The sequence below is a fragment of the Sceloporus occidentalis genome, unplaced genomic scaffold (assembly GCF_023333645.1).
Source record: "Sceloporus occidentalis isolate IW3139 unplaced genomic scaffold, rSceOcc1.0.p SCAF_216, whole genome shotgun sequence".
NCBI lineage: Eukaryota > Metazoa > Chordata > Lepidosauria > Squamata > Phrynosomatidae > Sceloporus > Sceloporus occidentalis.
In genome coordinates this window covers 780074-797196 of record NW_028317196.1, presented here as the reverse complement: position 1 = coordinate 797196, position 17123 = coordinate 780074, and the positions used below count along the sequence as shown (strand labels likewise).

At 51.0% G+C, this 17123-nt stretch overlaps 1 protein-coding gene across 1 annotated transcript in view; it reads right to left on the bottom strand.

Moving 5' to 3' along the window:
- Positions 1 to 1606: 1606 nt before the first annotated feature.
- Positions 1607 to 17123, bottom strand: part of LOC149277361 (voltage-dependent L-type calcium channel subunit alpha-1D-like) — a 53231-nt gene continuing 37714 nt past the window's right edge. The window contains exons 28-48 of the mRNA XM_089503004.1: positions 16719 to 16877; positions 16517 to 16627; positions 14706 to 14789; positions 13916 to 13999; positions 10883 to 11011; positions 10600 to 10665; positions 10391 to 10482; positions 9968 to 10127; positions 9738 to 9865; positions 9181 to 9277; positions 8871 to 8973; positions 8459 to 8560; positions 6694 to 6824; positions 4840 to 4959; positions 4352 to 4707; positions 4004 to 4030; positions 3383 to 3523; positions 3143 to 3306; positions 2678 to 2799; positions 2184 to 2507; positions 1607 to 1903 (exon numbers count right to left, since the gene is read on the bottom strand). Coding sequence (XP_089359130.1) covers positions 1607 to 1903; positions 2184 to 2507; positions 2678 to 2799; positions 3143 to 3306; positions 3383 to 3523; positions 4004 to 4030; positions 4352 to 4707; positions 4840 to 4959; positions 6694 to 6824; positions 8459 to 8560; positions 8871 to 8973; positions 9181 to 9277; positions 9738 to 9865; positions 9968 to 10127; positions 10391 to 10482; positions 10600 to 10665; positions 10883 to 11011; positions 13916 to 13999; positions 14706 to 14789; positions 16517 to 16627; positions 16719 to 16877 — 2997 coding nt within the window. The remainder of the gene's footprint in view (positions 1904 to 2183; positions 2508 to 2677; positions 2800 to 3142; positions 3307 to 3382; positions 3524 to 4003; positions 4031 to 4351; positions 4708 to 4839; positions 4960 to 6693; positions 6825 to 8458; positions 8561 to 8870; positions 8974 to 9180; positions 9278 to 9737; positions 9866 to 9967; positions 10128 to 10390; positions 10483 to 10599; positions 10666 to 10882; positions 11012 to 13915; positions 14000 to 14705; positions 14790 to 16516; positions 16628 to 16718; positions 16878 to 17123) is intronic.

The following is a 17123-nucleotide window of genomic DNA, read 5'->3' as shown; positions in this document are numbered from 1 at the left end:
TTTTCACGGACAATCGTAACTCCGTCCCAAACCCCGAAGTTTATTCTTTCAGCCCTCGTATCCACGTACATAGTGCATATATTTATATATTTATCACATAAAGAGCATGTCCAAGGTGCATTTCCCGTTCTCAATATATATGGGGGGGCTTTCTGGAAAATTCTTAATGTTTTTTTGTTGAAACGCACCGGGGGTTACATTTAAAATACGTTATTTATTAGCTTCCAGGCCCATCTTTCTAGCCCCGTTTTTATGCTCTGTTGGTAGATATCAAGTCAGTAAAAGTTGTTTCCAGCTCTTGGATGTTACAAAAATAACCAAAATCCCCCAAAACTGATGTTGCTATAAAATTTTTAACACGGGGTGGGGTATATAAACATGACAGACACACGTGGGATGCACCGTGAAAATGAGAAAAGACACTACTAGTGCAGGACTCGTACGGCCCCTGGCCGGCCACAAAACTTCACATTAATTTTCACCTTTCACTCAAAACAGAAAACGTAGACAGAACCGGTCCAGTGAGTTCAATTAATAACGTCTTTTTTAGAGGAAAAAAATATATATATATATTTGTTTTTAAAACACAAATTGATTTTTGTGTAGTTTCTCTGCTAAATATTCAAAAGAACACAATCAGCATTATAAACGCTCTGTGGATTTTTGGTAACTTTACTTATTAGGTTACCAGGTCTCACAGCTCACCGTCCCAAAAAAAAAAAACACTCCAAAAAAGTAATTTTCATAAAATTTGTAATCTTATTAAAAGATATATTTATATATATTATTTAGACATAAAATTATTTCTAAAAATCTTTTGATACTTTTCATAAATCCTGATTCCAAAAGAAATTCTGACTTCATTCATTTCTTACCATGAATATATATATATATGTAATATCGTTTTAGGATTCTATAGAATTCCAGAAAAAAAATATTTGTATTTTATCGTTTTCATGGAGAACTACATTAAATTAGAACCCATAAATATTGCTGAATCTCGATTACCGTACAATGATTACAAAATATAAAACATCTCTTTACAAATACAAATGAGTTTATATTACAGGGGTCCGGCCGCATTCCCGCGAACGCACCAACTGCCAGCGTCGTTTGCCCTTTTTAGTCAAAAAAATGACTTTTGAAATGAAAATGTTCAACGTGTAAACTATCGTAACGGAGCCCAGAAGCGATAATCCTGGCTACTGTTTCATGATTATTTATTCGCAGAATTCGAGCGCCGCTGCGGGATGCGCCTCTTGTTCGCCCTCCGTTGGCAAAGCCAGCGAGTCCCTTTTGGCAGCGATGGCCGGGATAATGAAAGTGTTGCGGCTCGGCGTCGGCCGGGATATGTATGGCTGAGGGTAACATCGTTGTAGTTTTGGATTGTCATCACCGGCATTCGCGTCTCCAATAATCGCCGTACTCCGGAGCCGTCGGGATGTGGGCTCGGCGTCCGCGCTGCCGCTTTCTGGGACGTTCCGCTCCATGTTCTCCCGCTGCTCCCGCCATCCGTGAAGTCTGGATGGTCTTCCGCACGTCGCTGACTGCGAGGCACTTTCTTGTGTTTATAGAATCCTAACAGTTTTTTTGTATTTATTAAAGACTATAAAGTCGTTATACAAATCATTTCATCAGCTAAATCCTCCTCGTCTTTGCTGGGCTCGGGCTCCTCGTCGCTGTAACCCGGCCCGTAGTCTTGAAGTTCGTTGTCCGGCCTGCTTAGGATCGGGAAGACTTCGGCCCCGGGGGGCCCGTTGTGGATGCCGCCGTTCAGGAGGTTGCTGGCCGCGCTCTCCATCTCGTCGATGGTCATGTCGCACGCGTCGGCGATCTCGTGTTTTGTGGCCGATACAAACTTGGGATCCTTGGCGTATCGGCCCAAACCTTCGGAGATCAGCACCTTAAAAAGGACAAGAAAGAGTTAACTCACGGAGAACGTAATGGGGGAAAAAACGTGTTTCCAGCAGCCCTAAGAAGAGACCATAACATTATGTCTGGTGATGTCACTGATGTTTTTAGGCCGGTCTGTCACGTTTTGGAATATCGTACCGACGCGCACGCTAATCCTGACCGGCTTTCCTATCTGTGGCTTCTGCGCATTCCTGGCCACGGAAGCCGAGAACACGAGAGAATTACACGGACAAGGACGAGAATTTCACCCCAACACACGAGCCACTTACCGCCTCCACCAGGCTGTCGGCACTCCGCTGCTTGTCGCTCTGTTTGTTGTGGAAGTCATCGGGAACCATTAGGTTGGATTGGGAGAACGGCGATCGGTGGGAGACGTCCGCGTCGTCCGTGTACCAGGAGCTTCTCTGTAAGGAAGGGAGGCTTCCGTTCATCTTCTCCCGGGACTCTGCCCTGTCCACGCGGATCAGCGGAGTGTAGAAGGGGTTCCGCTCCCTGTGGTTCGGAGTGGCTGGTGGGGTGGCCCAGGATCGCGTGGAGCGGCACGGAGAATGTTTCTGGGCTTTGCTGGAGTCCAGGCCGGCGACTGCCATGATCTAAAGGAACGACACAGACAGCGTCGGACGTTAAACGCTTTGGAGACAAACTTATGACCTCATAGTTGGGACGGGGAGGATTAAGAGGTGCATGTTGAGGGGTATTTGGGGTTGACCAATGAAATTGTTGCACACACACACAGGCCACGCCCACTGCATGGGTGTTTTACCTGTTGTTGCATTAAATGCAGCGGGAGGGCCGCCCGGTGATGAAAGGACGGAGACAGGGGCAGGTCGTCGTGGCTGCTCTGCCTGCGCAGGCATTCGAAATTAAACGAGGATCTCCGGTTTGCTGCAAAACAGGAAAGGCGAGTCAGTCGCACCATCCGGAACCTTCATCTGTTTGTCAACGAAGCTTGCAATCTAACTGCGGTGCTTCGAACATAAAATTATCCAGAGTCTGAATCCTGGTTAGCAGCAAATTTTACAGATCTGCGTCACCGAAGGATTCTCTCCAACTCCCGCGGGTGAAACGAACGCGGCGCCCGCTGCACGTCACGCCGAGGTCTGCGAGGATTTCCAGCTGGGTCATCACACGCGTGATCTTAGTTTTATTACATGTTAATCAAAGAGCTTTGTGGCCCTCGAGGACCGTGCTGGCCAAACGATGCCCTGCATGCCGTTGGGCGACTCACGTGGCGGGGTCGGGGGAAGCAGCCGTCTCCTCGGGGATCGTCTTGTTTCAAAACACGAGTACGCGTCGTCCTCGTCGAAGAAGCTGTGGGGGTGATGGTAGCCCTTTGGCCTTTCGTAGTCCAGGTCGCCGGCCCGGCACAGAGGCGGCTCCTCGTACGGCAGCCTGAAGCCAGAAGAACATGTCTGTGACACGGGAACAGGTCAGGAGCTGTGCGAGGGGTCACGGAGCGAGCCCTCACCTGTTTCCAGACAGCATGCTGTCTACCTCGTAGCCCTCCTCCTCGCTGTAATACTCTCCCTCCCCGAGGTAAGGGTCCTCGTCCAGGAAATCGGGGTCTTCACGGAAGATCACAGGCATGTTCCGGTGTCCAGACTCTGACCTGCAGATCACATGTGTATCATACGTGTTCCTGCGTGTGCAGAAAGCATCGCACGTAGAACCGGCACTCGCTCCGGCAGAAAAGCTCACACTGATGGGGCAGCCGGATTTTGGTGCGGGTTTCATAGATTTCGGATGCCGTTTGGACAATAATCTAGCGCAAAAAAAATACATGCAGGGGCTAAAGTATCCAAAACGACCTGTTACTAGCCATATGGAGTTACCACGGCAACGGGGAGGAGTATTAGCCGATAATCGGATACTTTCTGTAATTCATGAGCGGATTCCGGGGAATATCTCAGGATGGCCAACGAAGGGTTAATCCTCTAAACATTAAAGAAAGAAGTAAATTCTCGGGAGATTCAAAATTAGACAGTAAATGCAGAGATCCCTGGAAGCCACGCACACGGAAGCCACAGCTCACAGCATGTAATAACTACAATCTTCACATATATTGTATGACTGATGACACGGAACGTACCTAATAGAACTCTCATAATAGCGGCTCCTTCCGGGAAAGCCATACAAATACGGAAGATTCGTTATATACAAGAGTTATTACACGTGTACACGCCACGCAACGCTTATAACACGTGTATACACACCATGCAACAGTTATTTCGTATGTACACGTCACATGACAGTCATTACACCTGTACACGCCACGTAACACTTATTACACGTGTATACACGCCACACGACAGTTATTACATACGTACAAGCCACGCAACGCTTTTTACTGGGTCCATACACTACAGGCTGAGAACGTTTGGTTTAACCCATTGCGTGTCAGGGCGTGGGCTGCGTGTTGAAGCCCCCGTAACGCTACCTTTTCACGCTCGATCTCCGGGGATTTTCGGGGGGGTCTCTGGGGTGCAGGTGGTAGCCGTTCTCCGACGCATGGTCGTGCGGCGTGAGGCTGCCGTGCCGCCCGGTCACCGGTTTGAAGACGTTGGCGTTGTTGAGGTTGGCGTTGTTGGAGTTGTAGACGCGGTGCCCCGCATACCCGTGGTTCCGATGCACAGCGTTCCCGGCGTGAGAATAAAACGCCCTCTCGGTGTCGCCGGCAGGTCGGACTGGCGGTCGCTGGACGTGCAGAGGCCGGCGCATCGTGTTCGTCTGGTAGGAATCCTGCCGGTCGTTGACCACGTGGTTGACGTGGTTACCAAACAACCCGCCATTTCTCTGCAGACGAAAGGGAAAGTAATGGCTGGAAAATGAAGCGCGTGTAACTACTTCGGGTGTCAGTTGCTATAGCGACCGCACCACTTTGCACCAGAATTGCCCTGGACATAGACTGCGAGTGTAATAACGTACCCTGAAGATATCGTCGCCCCCCTCGGCGTGGTCATTCTCCTCCGGCTCGTCGTCCTGCAGGTCACATGATATCGCCCGCCGAATCTCAGGCCCGATGTCGTGTAGCGTTCTCAGCCCGGCCTGAGGGGGCAAAAAGGACAGGATGGGGGGTCTTTAGTGACAAGGAACACTCAGCGAGCACAGAAGACCCCGTTATGGAGAACGGGATTTACGGGAGCCCCTCTGTCTGATTCCCATCTGTTCCCAGCAGCCACCGGCACCGACTACTCCCCAAAACAACGTGCGTCCGCAGGGGCCGTGAACACCGTCTATTAAAATATCACGACATATCATTAAGTTTGCGCTGGAAGGCCGTCCGTCCCACGGCTGCCACATTAACCCCGGAAGTGCCAAGAGATCCCGCTGGACACGTGGGGTATGTCGGCGGCGACGACTGCAGAACGTAAAGGGTTAAATTATTCAATAACCAGCAGCAAAGGGAATGACGATCCCATTGTACCGCGCTGCAGAGTATGATGGCGCTATATATAAATAATAACTATACGCCGGGGGGGCTGTGGCATCTACCCCCGGCCGGGGTAAAAATCCTTTATAACGAGAATAAAACGCCCAACGGGGCTGAAAATGGGCAAATTATATCAATTTACACGATCATCTTAACATTTAAAATGTAACCAAATGCACCAAACGTACATGAATTGGGAAAAAAAACTGTAACCAAGAATATACCCCCAACCCCCCCCCCCAAAAACACAATATACCCCCAACCCCCCCCAAAAAACACAATATACCCCCAACCCCCCCAAAAAACACAATATACCCCCAACCCCCCCCCAAAAACACAATATACCCCTAACCCCCCCAAAAAAACACAATATACCCCCAACCCCCCCAAAAAACACAATATACCCCCAACCCCCCCCAAAAAACACAATATACCCCTAACCCGCCAGCACCCAGTAAAAATACAGCCAAAAACGGGAAATAATCTAATTTTTTGCTGCAGGGGGGAAAAAAATGAGTTTTCCTTATTAACTCTTTGAATACCGGGAATGGAGAAAAGCATTACACCGGCACTCAAAGAGTTAAAAGGGAGAGGGGCGGGGTTCTATTAAAATGACAGCATGCAGGGAGCGCTCACATACGCTGTAGCAGTGCACATAGGACACGATGCGCTCCAGGGTCGGGGGCCCCGTGCTGTCCATCGGTGTCGGGGGGCCGGGTAGCTGGTGACGGGGGGCCGGGTGGCTGGTGCCGGTGAAGCTGCTCCCACCTCTCCGAGCCGGAGACGCAGCTGAGTCACTAATAACCTCAGGCAGTTTACCGCCTCCGATCGAGGCTCGCTCCGCTCGATGGCGTCACGAGGCCTCCCCGTTCCGTTATCAGCGGGGAAAGGGATCCCCCTTATGGGCAAAAACCGCTGACAGCCATTATTTCAGGGGCACTTACTGTATATATATATATATATTGGCCAAAGTAGCTTTCCGGGCCTCGGAGGTCTCTTCTCCAGATGATTTATTTTATAGAAGAGACTTCTGAGGTCCTGAATCCTTATGTAACTTTACTATCTCTATTTACCGGGTATATAAAAAGGTACCACCTTCCGCTAAACACCCCACCTTCTCTTGGACCGTCTTCCGCATCAGGGAACCCCCGCATGAATGTCTAATGGGGCCCCTTATATCTGCAATAGGACCCCCCATCAGCCCGTGATTACAGAGGCTGGCAGGCCACGCACGGAACGCACTACTCCCCGCGGTCACGTCAGCGTTGGGTTAATTGAGCGCCGCGGGCTGGGCACAGGCGGTATTACGGCGCGGTATTATCAACCATAACGGAAGGTAAGAGAGTCACCTGGAGGGCCACGGTGGAGTCCTTCGCCGGGTACTTCCCCACCAGTCCTTGTTCCTTGCGCTTCTTGAATTTCCTAAAGTAGTCCTGTATCAGGAAGGTGGCATAGAACTTCCCCACGGTTACCTCATCATCTAAACAAACAGACAGAGCCTTCGCGGTCAGCGACAGTCACCGGCAAACGCTTCCAAAGATGGCGGAGGGGGGGGGGACAGACAGGCGGGGAGGACAAAGCCAACATCTGATGGACGCCACAAGCCATGCCGGAATTGAGACCCCGCACTGAACATGAGGGGCTAACAGCGGGACTCGTAACGGGTCGGAGTGACTGAAATTATTCTTTATGGCAATAAACTGATAATGAATGTTTTTTAAAGACGTTTTGGGTCCTTCTCATGACGTCACCGGTTTGGCTTTAATCAGCCCAAGGATTAGAATTCCTCGGTTCCAATGTTCTCTCGGAACATTAATATTGGTTCTATTTTTTGGGGGGGTGATGGGTTTAGGCGGACAGGAACGGGGGTCTCGGTTTGGGGGTCAGTGGAAGGACGGAGGACGGGGCGAGGGACGAGCGTGCGGCCCCCAGACATGCAGGCGCCGGATTCATGCATCCGTAGAAGTTAAAGAACGGTCGGGGAATGCGGCGGGCGAGAGGCAACGCGAGTTCCATGCCACCAGCCTAAAACAGAATTGCTTCAGAATATTCCGAGGACCGTTGGAAAGACAGAGGCTGCAGAGAGAGCTCAAGCACAGAGGTTACCATCGTGAAGCGCGTCGGCCATGCAAGCGGCAGAGAGCAGCTACAGGAAGGACGCGGACAAAGTGTTTTAAATGTGCAGGATCGACTGGCGGCCCTCCTGTGGATCTGGCGGGATGTTGGGCGCCCCCCGCTATGGCTTCTCCGGCACAGCGGCCGCCGCGCTCACCGCCCCGAGCTCCTCGGATCATGCTACAGAGCGGAGCGGCCGGCATGCTCTCCCTGTACGAGCCGGAGGTCGTCACCTTCGCAGAGCTCAGCCGCCTCCACCCGGACCGGGATCCTGCCGCTGCCTCTTAAAGCTGCTTCTGGACTACAGAATAAGCTACGGGCGGCCGGCGACCAAGCGAGGACCGACCGCTACGGAGAATAAACGGATTCTGCACCTTTAAAACATGAAACAATTAGAACGGGGCAGGCAGGCGGCTTGGATCGTTACGCCGGGAGCAGCGACCGCGCAGGCTGGAGCCGCTGAGGGGGGTCTGCGGGAGCACGCGGGGGGGGATTCTAATGCCTTCCTGCCCCTGGGTCAGCACACGTTGTAAAGAAAGACACACACAGAAGCACACGTGTAACACACATAAAACACGTCTAAACATTGCTGTGAAAGCGAGAACACGGATTAAGTGCGCAGGGTCGGCGCGCGCCAGACAAACAGTCATTATTAACCCTTCCTGCATAAACGCGATCAGCCCAATACCCAGAATCCTCTCCTGGCTGCTCCCCCAGCGGTTGATAACTCAATAAGCGTTAATCCGGATTATATCTGGGGAGGGGGACCATCCCGTCTGCCTCGTGAAGCCGGTTACCTGGCGTTCTAATGACTTGCCTGGGAGTTAATGGGTTAATATACGCGGGCTGAGCCTGGGGTGCAAACGTGTGAAATTAGTAAAAACTTGATAAAAAGACAAAAGAGATTTCGGGAGCCCCCCCGTGTCCTTCACCCCGACACCCCACCTTAAGGGTCGTTGTTACTTATTAGCTAATAACGGTGATTATGATGTCACTGACCGCCGGCCGGGGGGACCACCTGGTCCAGGAGCTTCATGCTGGTTTTCTTCCAGATCTTCTTGATGACGGCCCGGAGCTCCTCGTTGGCTTGTTCCAGGTTCCCTGGGGAGTAGAAAACTTTCTGTGAATAAATCCTCACCAAGACGAGGTCCAACAGGAACGCCCCCGAGGAGCCCACCCAGGGCGCTGATATCTTTATATGATGTCAGCGTTTGCCCACCAGACGCCCCTACATTCTGAATTACCCTCCATTCACAGAAGATGTCTCATGTCGGACGCATTTTTCCTACCAGGGTGTAAATTTGGTTATCATTGGTATTCAAACGCCATCCTCCATAAGACAAGCAGGAGGCGGCGAGCCGGCACGGGAGATAAACCGGCGATCGCTTCCGTCCCCGTCGGGCGAACTTACCGTCTGTTTTGATTTTAAGGGCAGTTCTCACCAGCGCAAACAAGGTGGCGTTAAACATAACGGTGCCGTCGCTGTTCAGCGGCATGTTCATGGCGACCAGTCTCTGCGGAAAGAGGGAGACCCGGTGAATACGCGGCAGGAATATCAGAAAGTGTTATTCCTGGACTACGTCGGATACGATGTACCCGCAGGGCCACGTCGGTCTCCGCACAAGGCGGTCATCTCGGGCTAGTGATTAGAGGTCATTTGCATATGTAAATGAGGAGAAAATACAGACTCTGCTGATTAAAAGGCGACGTCTGCGGCTCACCTTACAGGCGACTCGGTGCGGACAAAGCTTTCCGAACCCCAGGGGCGGCTGGATGCGTCTGAGAAGCGTCACCACGTCCAGGTGCTTGATCCGACCCCTAAAAGGCAAAGTAAGATTTACCAGGATTTATTAACCCCTCGCAGCAAATTAAAAACGTGAAGGATGCGCTGCGGGAGTTACCACGGAAACCTCACATTTTATCTGCTTCCACAGTAACTCTTTCAGCGGCAAAAGAGTGTCGAAAAGCGGCGGACGCCACGTCCCGGGCCACGTTTCCTGGTACCATGGAAATGGGATTATTTTTTTTTTTACAATGCTTCTTTCTGCTGTTTTTCACACAAATATTGGAGAAACTCACCCGGCCGTCAGTTACTCCGTTACTCCGATAGCTAAGGGAATATTTTACGTTTAAATGAAAATTAGGAACGTTACGGAAGCAACCGAGACTCGCCAGCCGCAGACCCGAAGGCCGCTTTCCGTGCCAATGGATTAATCCGTGTTTCCAGACACACGCGGGGGACATTCATATGTTGGACCCCCTGCCTCGCGTCACTCACTTGGCCTCCGGGTCGTATTCTGACCATATCCTCTTGAATTCATCCAGGTGATGCGGTCCCAAGATGGACCAATCGCGGGTCAAGTAGTCAAAGTTGTCCATGATGACAGCAACGAAAAGATTGATGATCTGTAGGCAGAATAAACAAGTTGGATCCCTCAGCCGGCGACCAATCAGGGAGCGATCCAATAAACGGTATCCGTAAATATCTCCGAGATCTGGGATCCTCACCAAGAAGGCGCAGAGCATGTAGAAGGTGATGAAGTAGATGATGGCGAAGTTGCTTCCACACGTGTTCTCCTCCCCGGGGTTGTAGTCGGATTCTGGGTCGCAGCGTTTCCCGGGTAAGCAGGCCAGCATGATGTCCTGCCATGCCTCCCCCGTCGCACACCTGTCACCAACCACCATCATGACACAAGTACCACCACCGGCAGGGGCAACAACCGCATGGGGGCTAAAGGAGAAGCTGCAGCCCCCAAGGGAATCCTAACCGTCGCTGTATTTTAAGGGTACCCTCCTGTAGCCCTGATTTCCCCAAAGGGGTCACTAGGCCCAAACATCATGCCTGTGTCCCTTATTAACCGTTTAATTATCCCGTCAAAGTAATTAAACAATTAATTAAAAATAAATAGAGTAAAGGAGGCCGTTTGTCACCTGAAGAGCAGCAGCACGGCTTGCAGGAACGTCTGGAAGTTGTTGTTTCTGTTGATCTGAGTGTTATCCCTCATTGCGATTTTACCAAAAACCTGCAGATAAAGAGAACGCTGAGCGGCTGGGAAGACATCGAGGTTCCACCGCCTTCCGGAAAACAAACAGACCAGAGCTCGGCTACACGGCGCGCAGCGAGGAAACCGGCGAATTACCTGCATGCCGATCACCGCGTAGATGAAGAACAGCATGGCTATCAGCAGGGCGACGTACGGCAGAGCCTAGAACCGCAAAACGAGCCAAAAAACAATTATAACGGGAACGGGTAACATAGTAACCAACCTCTCCCACTGTACCAAGTCCTGCTACCAATCCCTACTGATATAGAGAGACGCCGTTACCCCCGGATACGCCGTTACCCGCGGATACGCCGCTCGCCATCTTGTTGGCGATTCGTACTGAACGGATTTCTGTTTTATTTCGTATTTTTCTACCCACCTGGAAGGACTTAATGAAGGTCCACAGCAGCGTTCGGATGCCCTCGCCTCGGCTCAGGAGTTTCACGAGCCGCATGACCCGGAACAGGCGGAAGAAAGTGATGGAGATCCTGGCGCTGTCCTCCGAGCTCTGGAAGGCAGGAATGTAAAGAGAGGACACGTGGGGCAAAAGAGAAGACACGTGGGGCAAAAGAGAGGACACGTGGGGCAAAAGAGAGGGTGCAAGGACCGGCAGGGGTGCAGAGGGAGACAGGTGGGCCGGGGCAGGAGCTCGGTGGGCCGAGCCGTGATCCGTCCAGCAGCCCAGAGTAATAAGCAGCTTGTGGGAGGAAGAAAGACTCCGTTTTATCCGTTCTAGTCTGCCGCTACCAGATGCCCGGCCACCATCCCCAGCTCCCCCAACATGGGACGTGAACCCCGCTTGTAGGGGGGTCACCTGCCATAGAGAACATCCCGCGTGGAACATGCTAGAACACACCGCGTCCGCACAGAGCTCGCAGCCACGCGCATGCATTTCAGTGAGACGAGCGAAGGCAGCGCAAACCATCCAGACAGCAAGTGGTGAAACACGGCAAGCCGGCAGAAAACGCAGCCAAAACGCCACGAAGAGGGCGACTTACCTCCGGACCCCCAGGCGGGGCGCGCTCGGTGGGCGCTGGCTTTAATCAATCGAGAATATTACGGATTAAAACAGATTCTCATAAAGTCAGAGCGAGAGGAAGAAGCCGAATTACGCGGACAGTAAACGTCTACGAAGGGACAGAGAAGCTTCACAAACGACACCTACGGGGTCAGAAACCTCAACGGTCCCTTCTTAGAAACGCCGCCTGAAACCCCAACAAACTGCCCCCTGAGGCTAATGGCGGGATTAGAACTCAAAATAAAAAGTATGACCCCCAGTTCATAAAAACAGAGCAAAGGCCCAAAAAGTTCCATTCCGTGTTATACCCCGGCCAATGCCCCCCGCGGGGCGACATGCTACGTGGACCGGGTTTTATGGGCCGTCACATTCTCCCCAATCCCAGCTACCGCTGGAGCGAAAACATGCGAAATTCACCAATAAACGCTTCTCATGCCGCATGCAGGAGAGGTAAATATGGCGGAGAGGCGCGTTGGGGACCCGCCAGAGATGCCCCCGGGGCCCGCGGTTACCGAAACCGGGAAGGCAATAAGGAAAGCGTAAAAAAACCCCAAGCAGGCGAAGGCAGTCGTGGCGTTCGGCGTCCGGTCTTACCGTAGGCGGACTGTTTGGGTCAATTTCTGGTGGCTTTAAAAAATTGAAAGGATTATTAAAGTGAAGCTCCGGAGGCAATCAGCTTCGGGGGGGGGGGGGGTATTTACTCTAAACGAGCAGCGGCAGCAGTTACCGAGCGTTACCGGCAGCTCTGCGTCACAGGAGGGACCGTACATTACGGAAGCCCGAGAAGCGGAGAGTACGGAAATCCACTGCAACGTTATGGGGAGGAAAAACCGATCCACTCACATGGAAACCCTTAGTTTTCATTGGATCGCGATGTAAAACGAAGCGCGTTGGGAACCCGTAGCAAGCGCCACATCAGGTTAAAGACTTTTTAGCAATTGTGTGTCCATTGTGGGCCCTTCTAAGAAACGAGGGGCCACTTCTCCCAGTTACTAAACGAGAATATGGCCGAGCCTGCAGGTATACCTCATGGAACCCCCTTCACGTCACGAGATGCACCCCCCCACACTGTTAATCTCAATGTGACGTGTACCTGGCAGGGGCAAAGAAACTACAAATCGCATGTAAAGCTCAGCGACACGTAACAACCACTCATAATATTCCGTTGCTACCCCCAGCAGGGTATGTGGCTCATCAAAGGTGTTACCCAGGGAAGTGTATATAATATACCCCACTCGCCCCTCTCCCATATATATGTGTCTTTACACACACCTGCCCATAAACACACATATACACATACACTGCCCTTACACACACACTGCCCATAAACACACATATACTGCTCTTACACACACCTGCCCATAAACACACATATACATATACACTGCCCTTACACACACACACACACATAAACATACACTGCCCTTACACACACACTGCCCATAAACACACATATATACGTACACTGCCCTTACACACACCTGCCCATAAACACACATATACACATACACTGCCCTTACACACACACTGCCCATAAACACACATATACTGCTCTTACACACACCTGCCTATAAACACACATATACATATACACTGCCCTTACACACACACACACATTTTATATATATATATATATATATATATATATATATATATATATATATATATACACACACACACATGTACACTGCCCTTACACACAACTTTATTGCAAAGGTATACTCAGTACTCATTTTGCCATATAACAGCGTGTGGGTGCCGTGCATGCGCCACCAGCCAGCCGCCATGCACCGTGCGATGCGAAGCTTTCCCGCCCGATAAAACCCTTCCTTAAACTCTTGTGACGGTTCGAACCGGAATCAATGAATTAGTGGAAGAGATGAATGTTTTGCCGGCGTGCCGGTTAGTAACACGCGTGTGATTGGCGTTAATGGCACGCCGTGACCTGTGCCGTTACATACACATCACACACGTCATACTTGCCTGCACAAATTTCTAGAAAGAAAATAAACATGAAATCTGGTTAGAGGACGAATCACCTCGAGACGCGGAGCTCGCTGGACATTCTTAATAACCGTAAATACAGGCGATAGGTGCTGATCTGCTAAACGGCATCCGCTGCAGACTGAAGACGCCATGTTCTCTTGGGATAAATTGTCTTTCCCCCAAACACAATGGTCAAGCCATGGCATGAGGGCACGGAGAGGGGTAGTTCTAACACCACATGGAGACGGGGGGGGGGTTCTAACACCACATGGGGGCACAGAGAGGGGCAATCACAGCACAGGAAAGACCTGAGTTTGGCATGAGCGTCGGAGAGAGGACATCAACACAACACAAGAGCACGGCAGAGACCTGCGGTGAGCGTGAGTGGAGTGAGCGCTCATTACTTACATTTACTTCTGTTATTGCAATATCAACGACGCTACCCACAACTATTAAGGCATCAAAAGTGTTCCATGCATCAGTGAAATAATGCTGTGAGAGAGAGAGGGAGAGAGAAGGAGAGAGGGAGAGAGAAGGAGAGGGAGAGAGGCCGGAGAGCAGAGAGAGAGAGAGAGAAGAGCAGGTTACACAGAGATCAGGGAAAACGTCTTCACGGCTTTATCCTTTTCACGGAAACATCTGGAAAATCCCAGAGCAGATCCCACCCCGACCTCCACGCCGGCCGGGATCCGGACCACGATTCCCGTGAAAAAGAGAAAGTCCTCCCGGGGCAAAAACTTTCGGAGATTTTTGGAATCTCCCCGACCAGCGGCCCACAGAAGTCTTACGGAGAATAGAATGGAGAAATCGGCGTGTGACGGGGTGATGAACGCGGACCAATCATGGCTTCCCGCTGTGGGAATTCTAGAGAATTTGCCATAAAACACAAAAAATAAAATGTACAATTAAATATAATTTTTATGTTTCTGAGAAATAGTTTTAGTAAAACCGACGCGTTTCACTCTTCTTTTTCTCCATTTATTCTTCCCGAGACTTCGGCGGCTGCCGCGTAACGAAGCGACCGATCTTTAAAGCCGTTTTCCCCGAGCGGCGATTTTTATTAATTTCTGATTTGTGGGAAAGCAGAGAATTTGGTTTAGTGAAGGAGAAAGCGGCCCACGGGCCGGAGAGAAAGTCATTTCGGGTCTGTGACTTGTCCAGAGGAGGAAAAACACGGAGAGCCGAGGGTTATACTCACATCCGCTTCGCTCAGAACCACGTCTACAATGCTGCCGATAACGATGAGGGAATCAAAGGTGTTCCACGCATCACTAAAATACCCCTGCGGGGGGCAGGTGGGGGGGGGGGCAAATAAAATGTCAGGAACATGGACAGATAAAACATTTTACTGAACAAGAAGAGAAATAACCACAGCAAAGATCACGGGGCGGAATATTGGCTGGGGAAGGATCTCCGGACCTCCCGGGACGTTTTTTGCGTTTGATTTTTATCGCCCCCTTGTGGGCGGAACGCGTCGGGTTTCTGTGCTCGATGCAGACTTTAGCAATATTTCAGCGGGGAGCGTGAAACGAACCGAGAATTCGCCTGCGTTTATTTTTACGCCAATATTTAGGGTAGAATTTGGTCAAATACGTGACTTATCCAGCCTGACATTAACTTATTAAACAGAATAAATCTGATATTTTTTAGTAAACGCGTTTTGGCTACCTGGGTGATGATGTCACTCGGCGTCCCGCAGCTGGCGTTTATATGTGGATTTTCTGTGCGTTTCGCTATAATTTTTGTTAATTAATCAGTTTTTGGGGGGATTTGACGTGGGAGGAGCGGGACTCTCAGCCATTACCCAGCAATATTTGCAAACTAAATGTAAAAGAAACACAGGTAGAACACGGGAGACACACGTATGCAGATGTGGAGGAGGAAGGGGAATGGCGTATGGACAAGTCACAGGAAATGCAACCTTCCCATGCACGGCTGCACACGCGGGGGGCACGGCAACCTCCGACGGGGGTCACTTACGAGCCATCTTTCCTTTTTGGCCACACAAATCTAACACGAGATAACACATGATTGATAAAAGATGCATTGTGTCAGGTCATTGTAACACGTGTGCGCGGGGGGATACAGTAACGTGTGCGCGGGGGGATACAGTAACGTGTGTGCGCGGGGATACAGTAACGTGTGTGCGCGTGTGGATTCAGTAACGCGCGTGCGCGGGGGATACAGTAACGCGCGTGCGCGGGGGGATACAGTAACGCGCGTGCGCGGGGGGATACAGTAACGCGTGTGCGCGGGGGGATACAGTAACGCGCGTGCGCGGGGGTATACAGTAACACGTGTGCGCGGGGGGTACAGTAACGTGTGTGCGCGGGGGGATACAGTAACACGTGTGTGCGGGGGGGGATACAGTAACACGTGTGGGTGGGGGGATACAGTAACGCGCGTGCGCGGGGGGATACAGTAACACGTGTGCGTGGGGGGATACAGTAACACGTGTGCGCGGGGGGTACAGTAACACGTGTGTGCGGGGGGTACAGTAACGCGAGTGCGCGGGGGGATACAGTAACACGTGTGCGCGGGGGGATACAGTAACACGTGTGCGCGGGGGGGGATACAGTAACACGTGTGCGCGGGGGGGGGGGATACAGTAACACGTGTGCGCGGGGGGGGGGATACAGTAACGCGGTTACGGGGATCTTCGCTTTATGGCTTATGGGGTCTTATTATTTTAGGGGGAAAACCAGTTGCCCTCCAACATGGAGTCTCTGGGCAACATCAGTGACGGTCTGGCCCTCCCCAATGATCTATAGACAGCCTCTACCGGTACTGCCCAAGACCCCATTAACACCAGAAGTTTCCTCCATACAGGAAGTAAGGTCATCACAATCCAGCCTCACTTCCTGCACGTGGAAAACAGACACTACTGTATGGTATCATTGAGGGGCCGTGTAAGGGCCGTAAGTACCCCGGTAACGGGCAGTTCCGCGTGAGGCGCCCCGGGGATTCTCTGTGAATAATGTAAATGTTGGGTCGGTGCTCCGCGCTTACCTTGGGTTTGAAAGCGATGAGTTTTAAAACCATTTCGACGGTAAACACAGCCGTGAAGACCATGTTCATCACGTCCATGACATCATTGAATATCTTGGACTGCCCGTAATGCTGCGAACACAAAACGCGCCTCATCAGCAGAAGGTTACGCGGCAGGAACGCTAACCCAAAGAGCTGGCGATCTACTGAGCAACGGACTGACCTGCATCGCCAAGCACAGCGTGTTCAGCATTATGAGGACGAACATGATGTATTCGAACCCCGTGGAGTTGACCACGTACCAGAATTTATACTGATACGGGTTTTTGGGGATATATCTTCTCAAAGGGCGAGCTTTCAGGGCGTATTCCACGCATTGTCGCTGCGGAACATAAACAACAGGATTCAGGTTCAAGCTAAAAACGTGTAGTTTCAGAATAATCTCTGTGATTTTGTGTAAATGACTAAATTCGGTCGCTGGGCTTTATGAGTAACACATTGCGTAGAATGATACGAAGGAACCGCGAGCTCCGGCGCTCACCCCGCATAATAATAAATAAAATAATAATAACTAATAATAATAAATAATAAAATAAATAATAAAAATAAAATAAAAAAATAGTAATAA